At 37.7% G+C, this 18184-nt stretch overlaps 1 protein-coding gene across 1 annotated transcript in view; it reads left to right on the forward strand.

Moving 5' to 3' along the window:
- The first annotated feature begins 5199 nt into the window (after window positions 1-5199).
- Window positions 5200-18184, forward strand: part of LOC142662962 (uncharacterized) — a 105429-nt gene continuing 92444 nt past the window's right edge. Inside the window, exon 1 of the mRNA XM_075841256.1 lies at window positions 5200-5892. Coding sequence (XP_075697371.1) covers window positions 5584-5892 — 309 coding nt within the window. The 5' untranslated portion in view covers window positions 5200-5583. The remainder of the gene's footprint in view (window positions 5893-18184) is intronic.

The following is an 18184-nucleotide window of genomic DNA, read 5'->3' on the forward strand; positions in this document are numbered from 1 at the left end:
AGGAATGCCCGGCTAGCGCATTGCGAACGCACTGTTCGGGGATACCGCTGATAGATGAGGCCTCTGACGTAACTGTCCATATATGGACAGTGGCGTCAGTGGCTCCTCCTGGACCAGGCTGGGGATTCGACTCCTAAAGGGAGCCCCAATGGAGCTATCTATATGGGGATATGTGTGGCACTATTTACAAAGGGGTGTATGTGGCACTATCTACAAAGGGGTGTGTGTGGCACTATCTACAAAGGGGTGTGTGGGGCACTATCTACAAACGGGTGTGTGGCACTATCTACAAAGGGGTGTGTGGCACTATGTACAAAAGTGTGTGTGTGGCACTATCTAGAAAGGGGTGGGTGTGGTACTATCTACAAAGGGGTGTGTGTGGCACTATCTACAAAGGGGGGTGTGTGGCACTATCTACAGAGGGCACTGTGGCTTTATCTACAGAGGACACTGGGGAATTATCTACAGAGGGCATTGGGGAATTACCTGCAGAGGGCACTGTGGCATTATCTACAGGGGGGGGCACTTTCTACAGAGGGTACGGTGGCATTATCTATGGGGGTGTGTGGCATTACCTACAGAGGGCACTGTGGCATTATCTACAGAGGGCACTATGGCATTATCTTAAGGGGTGTGACAGTATCTACAGAGGGCACTGTGGCAATATCTACAGAGGGCACTGTGGCACTATCTAAAAAGGGGCTGCCCAATCTAGACATTCTTGTGTTTGCCAAACGCTGCCAATTGAGCAGCCAGACTGCATTTAGCGACCCTTAAACTGGAAATCTGGACTGTTAAAATAAGCATATTAATATAGTAATGCAGTATTATTATAGTAATGTAGTATTGTTATTTTAATGTAGTATTATTATAGTAATGTAGTATTGTTATTTTAATGTAGTATTGTTATAGTAATGTAGTATTATTATAGTAATGTAGTATTGTTATTTTAATGTAGTATTATTATAGTAATGTAGTATTATTATAGTAATATAGTATTGTTATAGTAATGTAGTATTATTATAGTAATATATTATTATAGTAATGTCGTTTTATTATAGTTATGTAGTATTATAGTAATGTCGTATTATTATAGTAATGTAGTATTATAGTAATGTAGTAGTATTATTGTAATGTAGTATTATTATAGTAATGTGGTATTATTATATTAATGCAGTATTATTATAGTAATGTAATATTATAGTAATGTAGTATTGTTATAGTAATGTAGTATTATTATGGTAGTGTAGTATTATTATAGTAATGTAGTATTGTTATAGTAATGTAGTATTATTATAGTGATGTCGTTTTATAGCAATGTAGTATTATTATAGTAATGTAGTAGTATTATAGTAATATAGTATTGTTATAGTAATGTATTATTATAGTAATGTAGTATTGTTATAGTAATGTAGTATTATTATAGCAATGTAGTATTATAGTAATGTAGTATTATTATAGTAATGTATTATTACAGTAATGTAGTATTATTATAGTGATGTAGTCGTAGTATAGTAATGTAGTATTATTATAGTAATGTAGTATTATTATAGTGATGTAGTATTATTACAGTGATGTAGTATTATAGTAATGTAGTATTATTATAGTAATGTAGTATTATTATAGTGATGTAGTATTATTATAGTGATGTAGTATTGTTATAGTAATGTAGTATTATTATAGTAATGTAGTATTATTATAGTAATGTAGTATTGTTATAGTAATGTAGTATTATAGCAATGTAGTATCATAGTCATGTAGTATTATTATAGTAATGTATTATTACAGTAATGTAGTATTATTATAGTGATGTAGTCGTAGTATAGTAATGTAGTATTATTATAGTAATGTAGTATTATTATAGTGATGTAGTATTATTACAGTGATGTAGTATTATAGTAATGTAGTATTATTATAGTAATGTAGTATTGTTATAGTAATGTAGTATTATTATAGTAATGTAGTATTATTATTATAGTGATGTAGTATTATTATAGTGATGTAGTATTGTTATAGTAATGAGCATTATTATAGTAATGTAGTATTATTATAGTAATGTAGTATTGTTATAGTAATGTAGTATTATTATAGTAATGTAGCATTGTTATAGTAATGTAGTATTATTATAGTAATGTAGTGTTGTTATAGTAATGTAGTATTATTATAGTAATGTAGTATTATTATAGTAATGTAGTATTGTTATAGTAATGTAGCATTGTTATAGTAATGTAGTATTATTATAGTAATGTAGTGTTGTTATAGTAATGTAGTATTATTATAGTGATGTAGTCGTAGTATAGTAATGTAGTATTATTATAGTAATGTAGTATTATTATAGTGATGTAGTATTATTATAGTAATGTAGTATTATTGTAGTATTATTATTATTATTATAGTGATGTAGTATTATTATAGTAATGTAGTATTATTGTAGTATTATTATTATTATTATAGTAATGTAGTATTATTATAGTAATGTAGTATTATTATAGTAATGTAGAATTATTATAGTAATGTAGTATTATTATAGTAATGTAGCATTGTTATAGTAATGTAGTATTATTATAGTAATGTAGTATTGTTATAGTAATGTAGTATTATTATTATAGTGATGTAGTATTATTATTATAGTAATGTAGTATTGTTATAGTAATGGAGTATTATAGTAATGTAGTATTGTTATAGTAATGGAGTATTATAGTAATATAGTATTATTATAGTAATGTAGTATTACTATGGTAATGTAGTATTGTTATAGTAATGTAGTATTACTATGGTAATGTAGTATTGTTATAGTAATGTAGTAGTATTATTATAGTGATGTAGTATTATTATTATAGTAATGTAGTATTGTTATAAAAATGTAGTATTGTTATAGTAATGGAGTATTATAGTAATGTAGTATTGTTATAGTAATGGAGTATTATAGTTATGTAGTATTGTTATAGTAATGTAGTATTGTTATAGTAGTTTAAATAACTAATTGATTAATAATAATTTTATCAAATTTGAAAGTAATGCAGCCCGTCAACGTCACACTTTTTCTTTGTACGGCCCATTTACCCGGCTGAATTTGAGAACCCTGGCCTAGACTGAGTACAATTGTAACCACTTCTCATCTGGGAGCAGGATTAGGTCTAGGATTAGAATAACCCTGTTTGTAATCTTAGGGCTAGTTCACACATGCGTTAGAGGCTCCATTAGGAACCTCCGTCGCAAATCTGGCCGAGATTACAGGAAACAATAGCACAGAATGCTCTTTTACACCGGCCAATTATCGGGCAAGCGAGCGTTCACAGAACGCTCGGTCCTGATAATTGCCCTCTGTAAATACGGCAATGATCAGCCGATGAACGAGCAAACTCTCATTCATTGGCTGATTGCATCGTTTTAAATGCCGAAACTATTAACTTTGTCGGCAGAACATCTCCCTGTGTAAAAAAGGAGACGTGGTGCCGACATAATAAAAATGTTTGGGGACGAGCGCTCGTTACTCCGATCGCTCGTTCCCATTCATTTACACAGGGAGATGTGCTGCCGACAACGTTTAATAGTTTGGGCATTTAAAACAATACAATCAGCCGATGAATGAGCGTTTCCTCGTTTCAGCTCGTTTCAGCTCAGGGCAATCATCGGGAGCGAGTGTTCTGTGAATGCTCGTTTGCCCGATAATTGGCCGGTGTAAAAGGGCCTTAATGCCAAGTAGAATGCTAATTTCACATGGAACATCAACAAACTGAGTTCACAGAGAGATAAATTAAATTGTTGACAATCCAAAAAAAACTGTCTGTATTGTACTCTGGCTGACAATGGTTTCATGTTTAGCTCACGTGTATGGCTATATTGTATATAAAAATCTATTTTCACACTGTCTACATGGGCTGCTATATTGTCTGAGGCAAACAACACCCCCATCCTTACAACTCAAGCACCAAGTTTTAATACATACTATATTACAAAGCTCATTTAGTAGACAGTTGTATCACCCTAGCATGTAAAATATATAAATTTAAGCAAAGTAGATTTCCAAATGATACAACCAAAAGGGACTGTAAAGATAAGGACTGTTATTAAATGCACCAACTGATGTCTGTGATGTTTGGCGATAGAATTTTACTGTGCTATGTTGGGAACAATTTTCTCTATAAAAATTGTTCCCATTCTAGTAAAAGTACTGTTTGTAACAACAACTGATCTGAGACAATATCCAATGATGAATTGCTGAGTTGTTGGCCTGCCTAAGGAGAGAATTATGTGTAAACTTAATATTTGGGCTAAAAAACACCTCTGTAACTCATTACATAGCACAGCCAAAGCCAATGACCAAGATCTCTCATCCTCCCCTTACTACATCCTTACACTCTCATCTGCAGCACTTCTCCCATGCTGCACCCGTTTTCTGGAAATCACTGCCCCAGTAAATTATACCTGCTCCTAACATTCCCCGTTCTAAGAGTGTCCATGCGCAACTTGACCTTGTTGCATATTTGTCCACTCCCCTATGCTGTGTTCTCAACTTGTTACTATTGTTGCATTACTCTGCACTTTATATATGTGTTGGCTCAGATACTGGCTGACTGAATGTTTCATGCAGCTTTACCTATATCCCCATTGCCAATGAGGTTGGTGCCATAGATAAAATTAGCACCGTGTGCCTATTTTGTCACTCTTCCCATTCCAATAAGATTGTAAGTTCTTACGGGCATAGTTCTCTCTCCCTTTGTCATTGTTCGTTTGTTTGTTTCCATTACATGTCATTTTAATTGTTTGTAGCTTCCCCGAATTATAAAGAAAGTTGCAAAAACTATTAATAAATGAAAATAACAATTAATAAGAAGTAATTCAATAATAATTCATTTTATCCTTTAAGTGTAAAATATTATTAATTATGTATCTCTTTACATGGAATTAGAAAAAGTCCTGAATTTACAAACTCTTCCTGCTGTCTCCTATATATATCTGCTCTGGGTATCACTTCAAAGCTGGAGGCAAGCTGATGAGAGGTGATCTGGGGATTTGGAGGGTGGTGGGATAGGATGTCTCATGGTCGGAGCCCTCCCAGGCACTTTGCATAAATAAATAAATCAGTTCAGAGTGTACAAGGAGGAGTGGAGGAGGTTACACAGAAGGAGGGGGGATCTAGCTGGCTCATCTGATCCCTGCAGTTCAGAAGGAGAGAGCAGTGTGTGTCATGTTACACAGGAGAGAAGATCAGCCACAGCTCAGCTCCCAACTAGTTGAGAATTACACCGTCCTAATGGGGACTTCTATGTGGGATTCCTTTACAACTCTCACAAGTCACTGAAGTTTGCAAAGCAGAAGAGAGAAAACTACACAACAGGAAAGAACTTTCAAAGAACTTTTCTCTCCTCTTCTCTCCATATTGTTTGGTGAAGTTGGATCTATAAAAGCTGCAGACACCTATTTATTTGTGGCTCCTGTACCCAGCCTGGCATATACTGAACAGCTGCTACCGGATCCACCTTGGGTTGACTCTCTCAACCTTAATTCTGGATTGTACTCCTTGGATTTAGATTGTGGCTTATTTATTCTATTTATTTATTTATTGTTCCTCTGGACAGCATGGAGGGGAAGGAGGTGTGGAGAGCTGCTGCTAGCAACAGTGTCTTCTCTAGGAGTTGTACAACCATCCCCTGTAGGACAGAGGACTGTAGGAAGTGCAGCAGGTTCCCTGCACTCTTGGGATGTGGGTTTGCCTTATTATCAGTGTTTTCCCTGGTCCTCAGTCTCATGGTTCTCTGTAGAACTTCTGATTTACAGTCCAGAGTTTCTGATTTAGAGAATTTCAGATACACTCACTTATCTGCCTTAGTCTCTGCAGACCAAATGGAGACAGCTATTTTGGGAAGAGTTGACCAACTGCTGGAAGAGGTCTGTACATATTTACTTATTGCACCTTTCTACTTTGCTCAAATGTTGAATGAAAACACCAATATCTACACATTTCACACTGTGGCTGCCGGGAAACACATTCTTTTCTATTCTAGTCTTCTGAAAGCACGCTTGCTTTTATGTTTAGCTCTTTGATAACTTCATGCCATTGTTCGGTAAGCTCTGGAATTGTTTAAGGAATTGTTGTCAAAGCAACAAAAATATCAATGAAAACATAGTATAAAAATGTCCATTTTAATGCCCCATAGTGTCATTGGATATTTATTGAGAGGGAAGCACATGTTATATCGAAAATCTTTGGGGCACATTTATAAAAACTGTAATTTTGCTGATTCTTTTTTGTCTGCACACATGATACAATTTATATGTGGCATGCGCTAAAGTCACATACAAATTAAACGGTGCATAAGAAAATTTGGCCCCTTACTGACCATTAGAAAGCTCTTATAATGAATAATTGGTCCAACATGGCATACGCTGGTTGGTAGTTTTTTATGTAAAAAATGTTACATATATTTTATACATTTAGCGCATATTTAAAACTAATAAGACCCCTTTTCCCAAACTGAAAACGTTCAGCCATGATGAAAATGTAAGTATTATTTAAGAAGGCCTCTCTGGCTGGGACCAGTATGTGTCAAAACCAACATCTCTATAACTTCAGATGTTTCTTTGCTTTGCTAATGTCTCCTTTACCACATGGCTTGATATGTAGTTGTTAAAAATGTTCACTTTTCAATATATATTTATACATATATATATATATATATATATATAATGGTTCTGATAATGGTTCTGATCAGTGTCATACGACGCCATAAGTAACATAATTTACAATACTGGTGGTGTGTGTGGCATTGGTTGATAAAATGACATCAGTTTGTCACATTGAGCAGGAGGTTTGGTCATTTATTTAATAGGACAGTAAAAGCAACCAATGTATTACTTATCACGTTAGGCTCTGTTTATACAAGAAGCCAAGTGACAGATCTATTTTTCAACTGATGCAAACTGACTGTGATTGACCTCTTTGAGTTTAATTGGGTCTCTCGGAGTTCTGGTATTTTTGACAGCAAGAGTAGCACGGCAGACTGCACTATATTTACCTTTAAAAATATCAGAATGGCTGATGAAACCCTGACGGGGGCTCCCAATTCAAGTTTTTAACTTTATTAAGAACTCAAGGAACTAAATTATTACACACTTTATGCGTATAACTATGTATATATATAATGTGTCTGTAAACTTCTTGTCTAAAGCCAATTTGTTGTATGTTCAGATTGTCCCACAGGAAATGATTAGTCAAGACCCATTTGATACCACGATTACGAGTAATGCCCAATAAACTTTTAGAACGATTCAGGCAAATCTATTGACTCTATACGATAACAGTTCTTTATACAATGGCAAAACCATTTATTTCTGTGGAATCTTAATGTCACTTATGGGATATATGTCACTTGGCCTTCTGTGCAATCTCAACATTTATGTAGGACCCAATAATAATAGTGTATGACTGCTCATAAACCCAACAGTTGTGTCATTAATAGCACAAACATGGCTGCTTTCATTTTTATACTTTACGAACTAATTATTAAGTAAATCTTCTCAATCATTATACCTAGAGACCCGTAATAAGAATGAATATGCTGTCCAGGGAATGGGTCACAGAGCGCGATGTAGGAACAATGTTCCTCTTTCCTTTATAGGTTAAGTAAAAATGATAGGAATGGTGACCTCTTGTCTGTGGCTCCTTTTGAAGTTATTTTCAGTCCTGAAAACTACTGCTCAGAACTGTGTTTGATGGACGTGTTGAAGCCTGATGCTTAAGTGTCCACTACATTATGATGGGACATATCTCAAATTGATGCTTGCCTGGTTCCTAAACTTCTGACAGATTGCAGAGACAGATTATAGTTCTCTCACAGTTTACCTTTTTAGCCATAGATGTTATTACTGATCACTGTTATGTCTTTCATAAACCAATGGTCAGATATGAACAATCGGACTCCATTAATCTCAGTCTGCCATTTTTGGATGAATCGTATACTTTTTTTTAATTTCCAGTGTAAGGCCTTATTCAGCCGAACGTGTCCATTTTGCATCCCCAAAAAACGGACACGTTTGTCATGCATTGCTGTTCCGTGTGGCATCCATGTGTGTTGCGTGCCGTGTGGCATCAGTTGTTGATGTCTGTTTATGTAAACATTTCTTTATTTTAAATTTTTGTTCTCTTCATTTCTTATGAATGTGCGTCCGTGTGCTGTCCGTGATTTTCACACACCCGTTGACTTCAATAGCTGCGTGACGCGTAAAAAACGCACAAGAATAGGACATGCAGTGAGTTTCACGCAACGGAAACATGCTGCGTGAAATACACTGCACGTCCAAATGGCCCCATTGAATTGCATAGGTCCGTGTGACGGACGTATTCAACGTTCGTGTGAATAAGGCCTTAGGCTAGATATATACAGCAGCACTTAATACTATACTAAAAACATTGGAAGGTAGTACTATTCAACTATTGGGGCGCTTTTGCTGAGATGAACATTGTTTTCAGTAAGTATTTTTATAGAAAGTCGTGTAGTCGCATGGGACAAATCATGATTTAATCATGCGCTACTCTATTATTTCCTATGGGAGTAAGAGTCACACTATTTCTGTCTGTTTTGCTGAGACGGAGATTTCTAGTACTCTATGCTTTACATTATAGTATATGGGACGGTTTCTTCCACATTTTCTGTTTATTAACAACCTCTGAAGGTTCTAGTATTCACGCTATTAGCCCTTCTTAAGGAAGTTCGACACTTTTTTGAAGTTGTGCTCATATAACTGAGTTACCTCTGTCTGCATTTTACAGACACACGATGCTTGTCCATACAGCGAGCTCTGTGGAATCACTGGTTTCATAGACTTCACTATAATTACTTGCTCCATACTTGCTGTGTGTATGTGTATGTGCAGGCAAGCACAGCACGGTCCTGCAGTAATGGTCCTGGATATCTCAGCTCAGGAGTCACTCGGTTATACGGACATCTTCATACAAGTAAAGAGACCTGTAATTCCATGCATGTTTAGGACCTCCCTTGTGACCCTCCCAGTTCATTCAAGGAGCTGCATTATGCACTTATATATTTCTGTAATAGTGTAACGTATTGTTATTAGGGGCAAGACAGACCCTGTTCTTACTCAAGGCAAGGGCTTTAAGCTTTTTCTTACCTACGCCATGTCTTGGTGCTGGTTGTCCAATGTTGGATAATTATAACTGTACTTAGAGTAAAGTCATAGTTATGACTTCTACTTCACGCCAGTTCTCATAGCGGAGCACTATAGATTTTCATAGAGAATAAAGATAGCGTATATGTCTGCATGTGGCTGTCCAGGTGACATGTTTGATATTAGGGTCTCATTGTATATTCGTTTTACAATATCTGTCTTCTTTTGTCAGCTTTCATTCCAATGGCCTTCTCTAAGGTTCATGATCTATGTTTGCTTATGTCTGTGAGGTTTAATATTAAGGCTTTAGTTCCACCCTATAGGGGAGATTTATTTATAGTGACGCACCACGCAAGCAGTTTGCCAGTATGTCTCTCCTGTGCAGCATGGGCACATACCCTGTTATTGAATCTGGTGAAGGCTACAAACAATGGCAGGTCGGATCTGGCTTTATTTTCTGTTGAAAATGTTCATAAATTAGATGTATTTGGTATTACTGTGAAGCCCCTCCACAAAGTGCCGCAGGCACTACATAAATATGACGTACAGCCCAAACACCATATTTTTTATGTATTTACTGCCCCAATGTTTTTGAGTCGTGATTATTTTCCAGTATTACCAGCATACAGTAGATCATTATTTACAGCCAGCTTGATTCAGAATCTGTTTTCAAACATTTGGAATCTTTTAAATGATAAAAACTAATTAATTTTTTTTTTTTTTCAATTACTGTACATTGGGTTTGCTTGATGGGATTTTCCAATATACGATCAGTAAAAGTTTAGTCCTATTGTGCTACTCATAAACTTTAGATTCTTACTATTGAATGAGGATCACTTGGGTATCTAATTTCGTGAGGGAAATTAAATTGATCATGTTTGATTTTTCTACACACCAGTTTAGTGGCCCCAGAATTCTCCAGAAGTTACCTACTTCCCTTCCCCCAAGGGAAATACCATACATGTGTATGCTAGTGGAGAGTTTGAAGTAATAGCAACTTTTAACTATCTCATGTGTAGGGCTGGGCAATTATTAAAAAACCAAATGAAATTCAGAGCAATTAATTGACGTCATCTTAGGCATTTTGTTTTTTTCAATTATCTTTCTCGGTTTAAACTGTATCTGCATCTTCAGGACGCAGATACAGTTGAATACAATAGTAGAGCAGTGAGCCTTAGGGCATGTGCACACGATAGCTGCCTTTTACGTTTGAAATTACAGACTGTTTTCAGGAGAAAACAGCTCCGTCGTTTCGGACGTAACTGCTCCTCCTCGCATTATGCGAGGCGTCTTTGACGGCCGTAAATTTGAGCTGTTCTTCATTGAATTCAATAAAAAAACGGCTCAAATTACATCCAAAGAAGTGCCCTGCATATAATGTATATAAGTGTCCTGCACTTCTTTGACGAGGCAGTCATTTTACACATCGTCGTTTGACAGCTGTCAAACGACGACGCGTAAATTACAGGTCGTTGGCACAGTACGTCGGCAAACCCATTCAGATGATTGGGCAGATGTTTGCCGACGTATTGTAGCCGTATTTTCAGGCGTAAATCTAGGCATAATACGCCTCGTTTAGGCCTGAAAATAGGTCGTGTGAACCAAGCCTAAAGGTTCCTGCTCTACTATTCACTATGTATCGCTGGATGCGAGGCAGTGATGTCATCACGCCTGATTGCGCCAAGATGCACAGACAGGAGCAGCAGAGGGATCTTTTCCACTCGTCGTTGGAACAGGGTTAGGTGTGTATGTATATTATTATTTTTATCAGGCGATCTTGGGGCTGTGTGGAGGCAACTATGGAGCATTAAACTGTGTGGGGAGCACTATGGTGCCAATATACTGTGTGTGGGCAGTGTCGGGATACATTATATACAGTAGTATACAGCAGGCTCATGGGATAAATATTAATTCAATGACGTAGCATTCAAATAGGGGGCGTGGCAAAATTGGTGTGGCCCAAATAATCGTTCAATAATCGTAATCGATCCTCCTCCTGAACAATCCTGTGTAACGGTCCCTTTTATCATCTTCCCAGAATGACTACCACAGTCGCAGACTTCCCTATGAAAAGTGTTCTTAAGAAGTCTGAGACATAATCCCCCCACCACTGACCTCCACCGCGGCCATTATTTTCAATGAGCCTGGACCGCAGAACACGGCCGTAATAAGACTTGCCCGTTCTTTCTGCGGTCCAGGCTCCCGGGCCATGCACGGACCGTGAAAACCTCGGTCGTGTGCATGGCCCCATAGAAATGAATGGGGCCGCAATTCTCCGGTGGATTTTCGGGGGATTTGCGGCCGCAAAAGCACGTTCGTGTGTATGGGGGCTTAGAGTCAACTTTAAGATTGCTACATCTGTATAGTAAAATTTATACTTTTGACTGGAGGGTCGCTTTAAGCTTAGTCAGCCTATCAGCAATATTATATCTTCAGACATGCTAAAAATGATCCAACTATTTCTACAATTCTTTCCCTAGTTGTCTCATAAAGACATCAGTAGGACATATAGATATCCATAAAGAGCAATCCCTTGTTCAGGAGCAAAGTCTGAGATACTCACAAAAAGCAGCTCTCACTCTGGCTGTCCTGGTCCGCCCAACATTGGTTAGAGTTGCCGGATCTGCAGTGTTAAATCTCTGCCAACTTCTGCCTCTTCAGTGATGGTGCTGCAGGTAAATCGACTAGTTAAATCAGTGCATTTCCGAGTCCATCGAAAAAACTGTTAAATGACATCTCAGCCTGCTCCATCTGTATATCACATGCATGTGCCTGACATTATTTTTTTTCTTTCTGTATTAACCCGTTAGTGACCGGCCCATCGTTTTTCTACGTCGGTCACTAACGGGCCTTATTCCGATGCCATAGACTTTTTACGTCGCGGCATCAGAATAAGTTTACAGAGCAGGGAGCTGCCAAATCTCCCTGCTCTCAGCTGCTAGAAGAAGCTGAGGGCTGGGGGCGTCCCTGCTCTGCCGGGTGTGATCGATATTAGTATCGATCTCACCCGTTTAACCCCTCAGATGCGGTGCTCAATAGCGAGCACCGCATCTGAGTGGTTTTGGAGAGAGGGAGGGAGCTCCCTTTCTCCCCCACCGACACCCGGCGATACAATCGCCGAGTGTTTGTGTCTTCTATGGCAGCCCGGGGCCTAATAAAGGCCCCCAGGTCTGCCTGTAGTGTATGCCTGCTAGATCATGCCTCTGGCATGACCTAGCAGATGCCTGTCCGTTTTAAACGGACAGGCATAATATACTGCAATACAAAAGTATTACAGTGTATTATAATAGCGATCGCAGAATCGCATATTATAGTCCCCTAGTGGGACTAGTAAAAAAGTTTAAAAAAAAGTTTAATAAAGTTAATAAAAAAAAAATGTGAAAAAAAAATAAAAAACCGACCTTTTACCCTCACAAACTGCTTTAGTATTAAAAAAAAACAAAATAAAGTAAAAAAGTTACACATATTTGGTATCACCGCGTCCGTAACGACCCCGACTATAAATCTATAACATTATTTAACCCGCACGGTGAACGCCGTAAAAAAATTCAATAAAAAAAGATGGAAAAATTGCTGTTTTCTGTGAATCCTGTGATTAAAAAGTGATCAAAAAGTCGCATCTACTCAAAAATGGTACCAATAAAAACTACAAGTCGTCCCGCAAAAAAAAAGCCCTCATACAACCGCATCGGCGAAAAAATAAAAACTTTACGGCTCTACAAATATGGAGACACAAAAACAAATACTTTTTTAAAAAAAGCGTTTTTACTGTGTAAAAGTAGTAAAACATACGAAAACTATACAAATTTGGTATCGTTGCAATCGTAACAACCCGCTGAATAAAGTTATTGTGTTATTTATACCACACGGTAAACTGCGTAGATTTAGGACGCAAAAAAGAGTGGCAAAATTTCAGATTTTTTTCTATTTCCCCCCCAAAAAAAGTTAATAAAAGTTAATCAATAAATAATATGTACCTCAAAATGGTACTATTATAAAATACAACTTGTCCCGCAAAAAAACAAGACCTTATACCGCTATGTCGATGCAAAAATAAAAAAGTTATAGCTCTTGGAGTGCGACGATTGAAAAACGTAAAAAATAGCTTGGTCATTAAGGTCTAAAATAGGCCGGTCATTAAGGGGTTAAACTATGTAAATGTTACTTCAACAATTGCACCAAATGTTGAGGTGAAGAATGTCTTTGAGCAAGTGTCTGCTGAGATTTCTTTTCCGGTTTGGGTATGTATCATTGGTGTAGTGTTGCTGACAGGTGTCATAGCAATGTGTGTGTGGTAGTGTAGATGACAACATCAATTTGACTCACAATTGCTCACTGTTTGCTTCTATTCCGAACACAGATTCAAAATATGATACTCGTCTATCAGCTTTCCATACGAAAGCTTTATCCTTCTTCCCACTTCTGGGACCCATTTTATCTTCTGCTGTGAAGAAGCCATTGATATAAAATAAGGTTTTTTAGACACTTAAATAGTTAAAGGCTATGTACACCTTTGAAAACGTTTATATACATATATATATATATATATATATATATATATATATATATATATATATACACCGTATCTTTCGTACTATAAGACGCACCTGACTGTAAGACGCACCCAGGTTTTAGACAACAGAAAATAGGAAAACATTTCATATTTTACTACTTTTACAAAGAAAAAACTAATTTGTTCGGTTTCACCACATTCTAAGAGCCATAACGTATAGATTTTTTCATCGTTTGAGTGGTGTGAGGGCTAATTTTTTGCGGGACGAGCTGTAGTTTTTATTAACACAATTTTCTGGTACATACGATTTTTTTATCACTATTTATTTCATTCTTTTTAGCGCTATGGTGACCAAAAAACAACAATTCGCCATGCGGCGATACAAATTATTTTTTTACATTGTACATAACTCGCTGAGCTACGCTATTTCCGTAACTCCCATAGTAGTGAATGGCAGTTACAGAAGCAGCGTAGCATGCGAGTTACGCTGTTTCCGTAACTACTATTCAGTTCTATGGGAGTTACGGAAACTGCATAGCTCAGCGAGTTACGCTGCTTCCATAAGTCGACCATGTGCGCTGTTTTCGTAGCTACCGAGTTCCGGAAACAGCGTAGCTCGCGGTGCTACACTGTTTACGTAACTCCCATTTACTTCTATGGGAGAGCTCAGCGAGCACTCGGCTGTTTCCATAACTCCCGACCACCTAACTAGGAAGTGGCCGGAAGACAGCAGAGCCGAGTAAGATAGAACGGGGTCTAGGGGGACCCGTTTTAGAGATAGGTGGGGCATTTAACTAGTTGTGACGCAGGACTCGCTTTCACTGAACCCGTCAGTTCCGCTGACCTGACAGAATCAGATCTCAGTGCTAGATATAGCTGCTCTGTATACAGGATACAAAGCAGCTGTATCTCAAAAAGTAAAAATATTTTTTAATGAAAAGTAATTAGAAAGTTGCAACAAACACAGTGATACACATTTTTACATAGACAAAGATATATATTATACACACACAAACGTTTTCAAAGGTGTACATAGCCTTTAAACTCCCTTATTAAGTTGTATCAAACATTTTTGTTGCAATCAAAAATAGTAATGAAAAAGTAACACATTCTTTGCCAAACTGGCACCAAAGCATTTCATTACAACTGTTACAACAGTTGCTGTGCCCTACAGCCATAGTGATATTAGGCTGGTATTTAAAGGCATTCGGAGCCCTGTAATCAGCACATTAATGATACCATTACAGTGTGTAATTATTCCAAGTTGGCTCAGCTTTTCTAACATGTTCCGAGGTTTTTCTGGGACGGATGAATCATTATTTTTAATGGTAAAACATTTACATATGCATTGTACATGCCAGCCTAAATCCTCAAAACAGAATGTGAAGCAAGTCTAAGTTTAAATATAATAGTCACAAATATATATACTATATGTGAGTTACGTAAATCAAAACTGTGTGTTTTTATATGCTAATTATTTAGTGCTACATATTCGGCAGCACTCCTAAAATCCCATGGTCATGTGGGGGCAGATGTATTGCATTTTGTTGTTTGTTATTGCAGTCTATTTACCCCCAAGATAAAGGGAATAATCACATGATCTCCCAAAGAATTATTTTAAATGAGTCCCTTTACAATCCGGATGGATTAGGGCTAGCTTCACCACATTTGGGGAGAACGTTTGGTGTAAGCATCGGGAGCTTCTTCCAATGTATATTTCTAATGCGCTCATAAACTGTCACTAGCTAAACGTGTATTCATGTTATACGTCTATATACCTTTGCCTCAACTGTATGAGTAGACATAGCATAAGTAAGGCTGCAAAACTTTGCATCTACTGTTTTCATTAGTGTAAAAGAATTGTTAGCATTTCAAATCTTCCATGCCGCCTTCTTCTGCAACTTACAGACACGGCCAATCTCATGGCTGTATGTAGTCGAAAGCCTATAAGTCAACTACAAATAATTGTATTGCACAACCAACGACATGTAGCAATAAGATCATTTTATAGAAACTGTTAGATCCTATACTTAATTTAATAATGATCTGCCATCTAATAAGATGGTGATAGTAGAATGATTTATGCTAGAGATTTAGCATTGACGGTTCTTCATCCTTACAGCTGGGTTTTATATATTTTTCTATGTCTGATAAATTCTATGTTTGATAATCTGACATTTAACAGGTCCCAGTTACGTCAGATTTAAGCTTCATTCACATGATAATGCTCGGATCCATAACGGTTCCTTGTGGTAAAGATATATATGGCAGTGTTAATGTTATTCTATAGAGGTTTCTTTATCACCCTGCAGACCCACTGATTTTTATTCTGCGAAAACACTCAATTAATAGGACTGTCTTTTGACAGGACTGACATCAGTCGATCTTTTATGGCTACATTTGCATGTAGGGGATTTGCTGCGAAATATAATAGCAGCAAAGTGGATAAGATTTGAACTAATCTCATCCACATCATGCGGATATTTTCTGCGCAGATATTGACCTACGGTGTGTATTAACATGCTGTGAAAAGTACGCAGATTTGTTGAAAATTTTCCCCATTGAATTCAATGGAATAGAAGAACTCAGCAATCTAATGTTATTGTTGCAGATTTTGCTGTGCGCTACAAGCGAATCTGCAGCAAGTCCAGATAGTTGAAAATTAGTTAAAATTAAGCTTAAAATAAAAAAAAAACCACTATCCTCACCTTCACTGGTGCTCCCCTGGCAACGCTTCCTTCGGTCTCTATAGACCCGTCCTCCGGCAATGACTTGTGTTGACACGTGACTGCTGCAGCCTACCACAGGCTGTTGGAGGTCGGGTGTACTGAGACCGAGGCAAGCATTGCCATGGGAGGGTCTGGGGATCATAATTCAGTGCTTGTGGGTTATTTTTGCAAACACTTTGTTTTTTGCAGTGAAATTTACAACAAAATGTGCACAATTTGGTGCAAATTTCTGATGGTGATTTTTCGCAGAAAATCTGGTAGGTATGAATGTACCCTATGCATGTTACCCCCAAAAAGAAAAAAAAGAAAGACAAATATAATATTTTTTGTCAGCATCTTTCTGTAAACTAAGTCTCGTTGTCTCGTCTTGATCGATGGCCACAACTGGCACATAAGGATACATGTCAGCATAGAATTCCCCTGTTTTTTCTTAGAAATTATTTGTTGTCCAACAGGAAATTGCTAATAATTACACAGTGACTTCCTGGTGACCTTTGGCTTCTTTTGGTATTTCCCTGAAGGTATGTTTTTCAGGATCCAGAATTATCCCATAACCATGTGATTACAGATTGAATATTACTTTGAACAATCTCTGCAATATCTGTTTTCTATGTATGAAGGGGTCATAAACGTCCTGCTTGAGACCCCCTCTATTAGCGAGAGTGAAAAGCCGATGCAAAAAGTACTACCAGTTCTGGGGTTATCGCCATTCAGATGCGATGACTCCTCTAATGATTTTTATCTAATTTCTTATATGCAACTTTTTGTTATCAGTATGCAGCTATATGTGGACTTATGTACCACTATTTCTTTCCCATTATGCACCTATTAGTTTGGAGGTAGAGGCAGTCATTGTAATTGTATCTGTAACCCCCAAGATGTTAATCCAGATGACAGCTAGCTGGATATCATGAAAAACCTTCTTAATAAAGATTGTGAGGTTTTTAATGGGTTCCAGGGTTTTATTCTTCAGAACAATATGTGCATTTTATATGTATTTTCTGGCAGCAGAAGTAAAACATCTGTAAATAGTTGTTGGCATTGGGACGTCTTGTCAGTTTGTCATGCATAGTGAAATGTGGCTGACTTGTGCAGGGTTTGGCATTCTGGTCAGGATGCTGCTGTTTAGCTGTGCATGGTGGAAAGCTGCCAGAATTAGTAATACATGTATGTCACAGTTCATCGTGCTTATCTCTACTACTTTACTAGATGAGATAATAAAAAAAATCCCTAAATAGGCTCCTGGTCCATATGTCTAAAGCTACGTTCTAGTTAGTATTAATTATAAAATGTTAGCATATAATACTGTTTAAGGAATAACTACTAAAGTAGATCTGTCAGCTGAATATGCTGCCCATCCTATGTATAAACCCTCCTGTGCATAGACAGCAGCCTGTCAGCCACTGCAAAGAGGGGCGGGGGCAGGGCTGGCTCCAGATTTATGTGGGCCCTCGGGCGACACAGACTTAGTGGGCCCCTTTGCAGGGTAACTCACAGCGGCAGTAAATTGTCAGAAAATGGCACTTTGTGCCCCTATATAGTAGTTAGGCCCTGTTTATGCCCCCATAAAGAAGTTAGGCCCCCAGTTTTTACCCCCATAAATTTAGTGCCCACTGTAGATAGTGTCGCACAGCCCCCCCTCCCAGGTAGTGCCACATAGCCCCACTCCCAGGTAGTGCCACACAGCCCCCCCTGGCAAGTAGTGACACACACCTCCCTCCCAGGTAGTGCCAAGCAGCCCCCCTCCAAGGTAGTGCCACACAGCCCCTCCTCCCGTGTAGTGCCACACAGCCCCTCCTCCCATGTAGTGCCA

The sequence above is a fragment of the Rhinoderma darwinii genome, chromosome 11 (assembly GCF_050947455.1).
Source record: "Rhinoderma darwinii isolate aRhiDar2 chromosome 11, aRhiDar2.hap1, whole genome shotgun sequence".
Classification (NCBI taxonomy): Eukaryota; Metazoa; Chordata; class Amphibia; order Anura; family Rhinodermatidae; genus Rhinoderma; species Rhinoderma darwinii.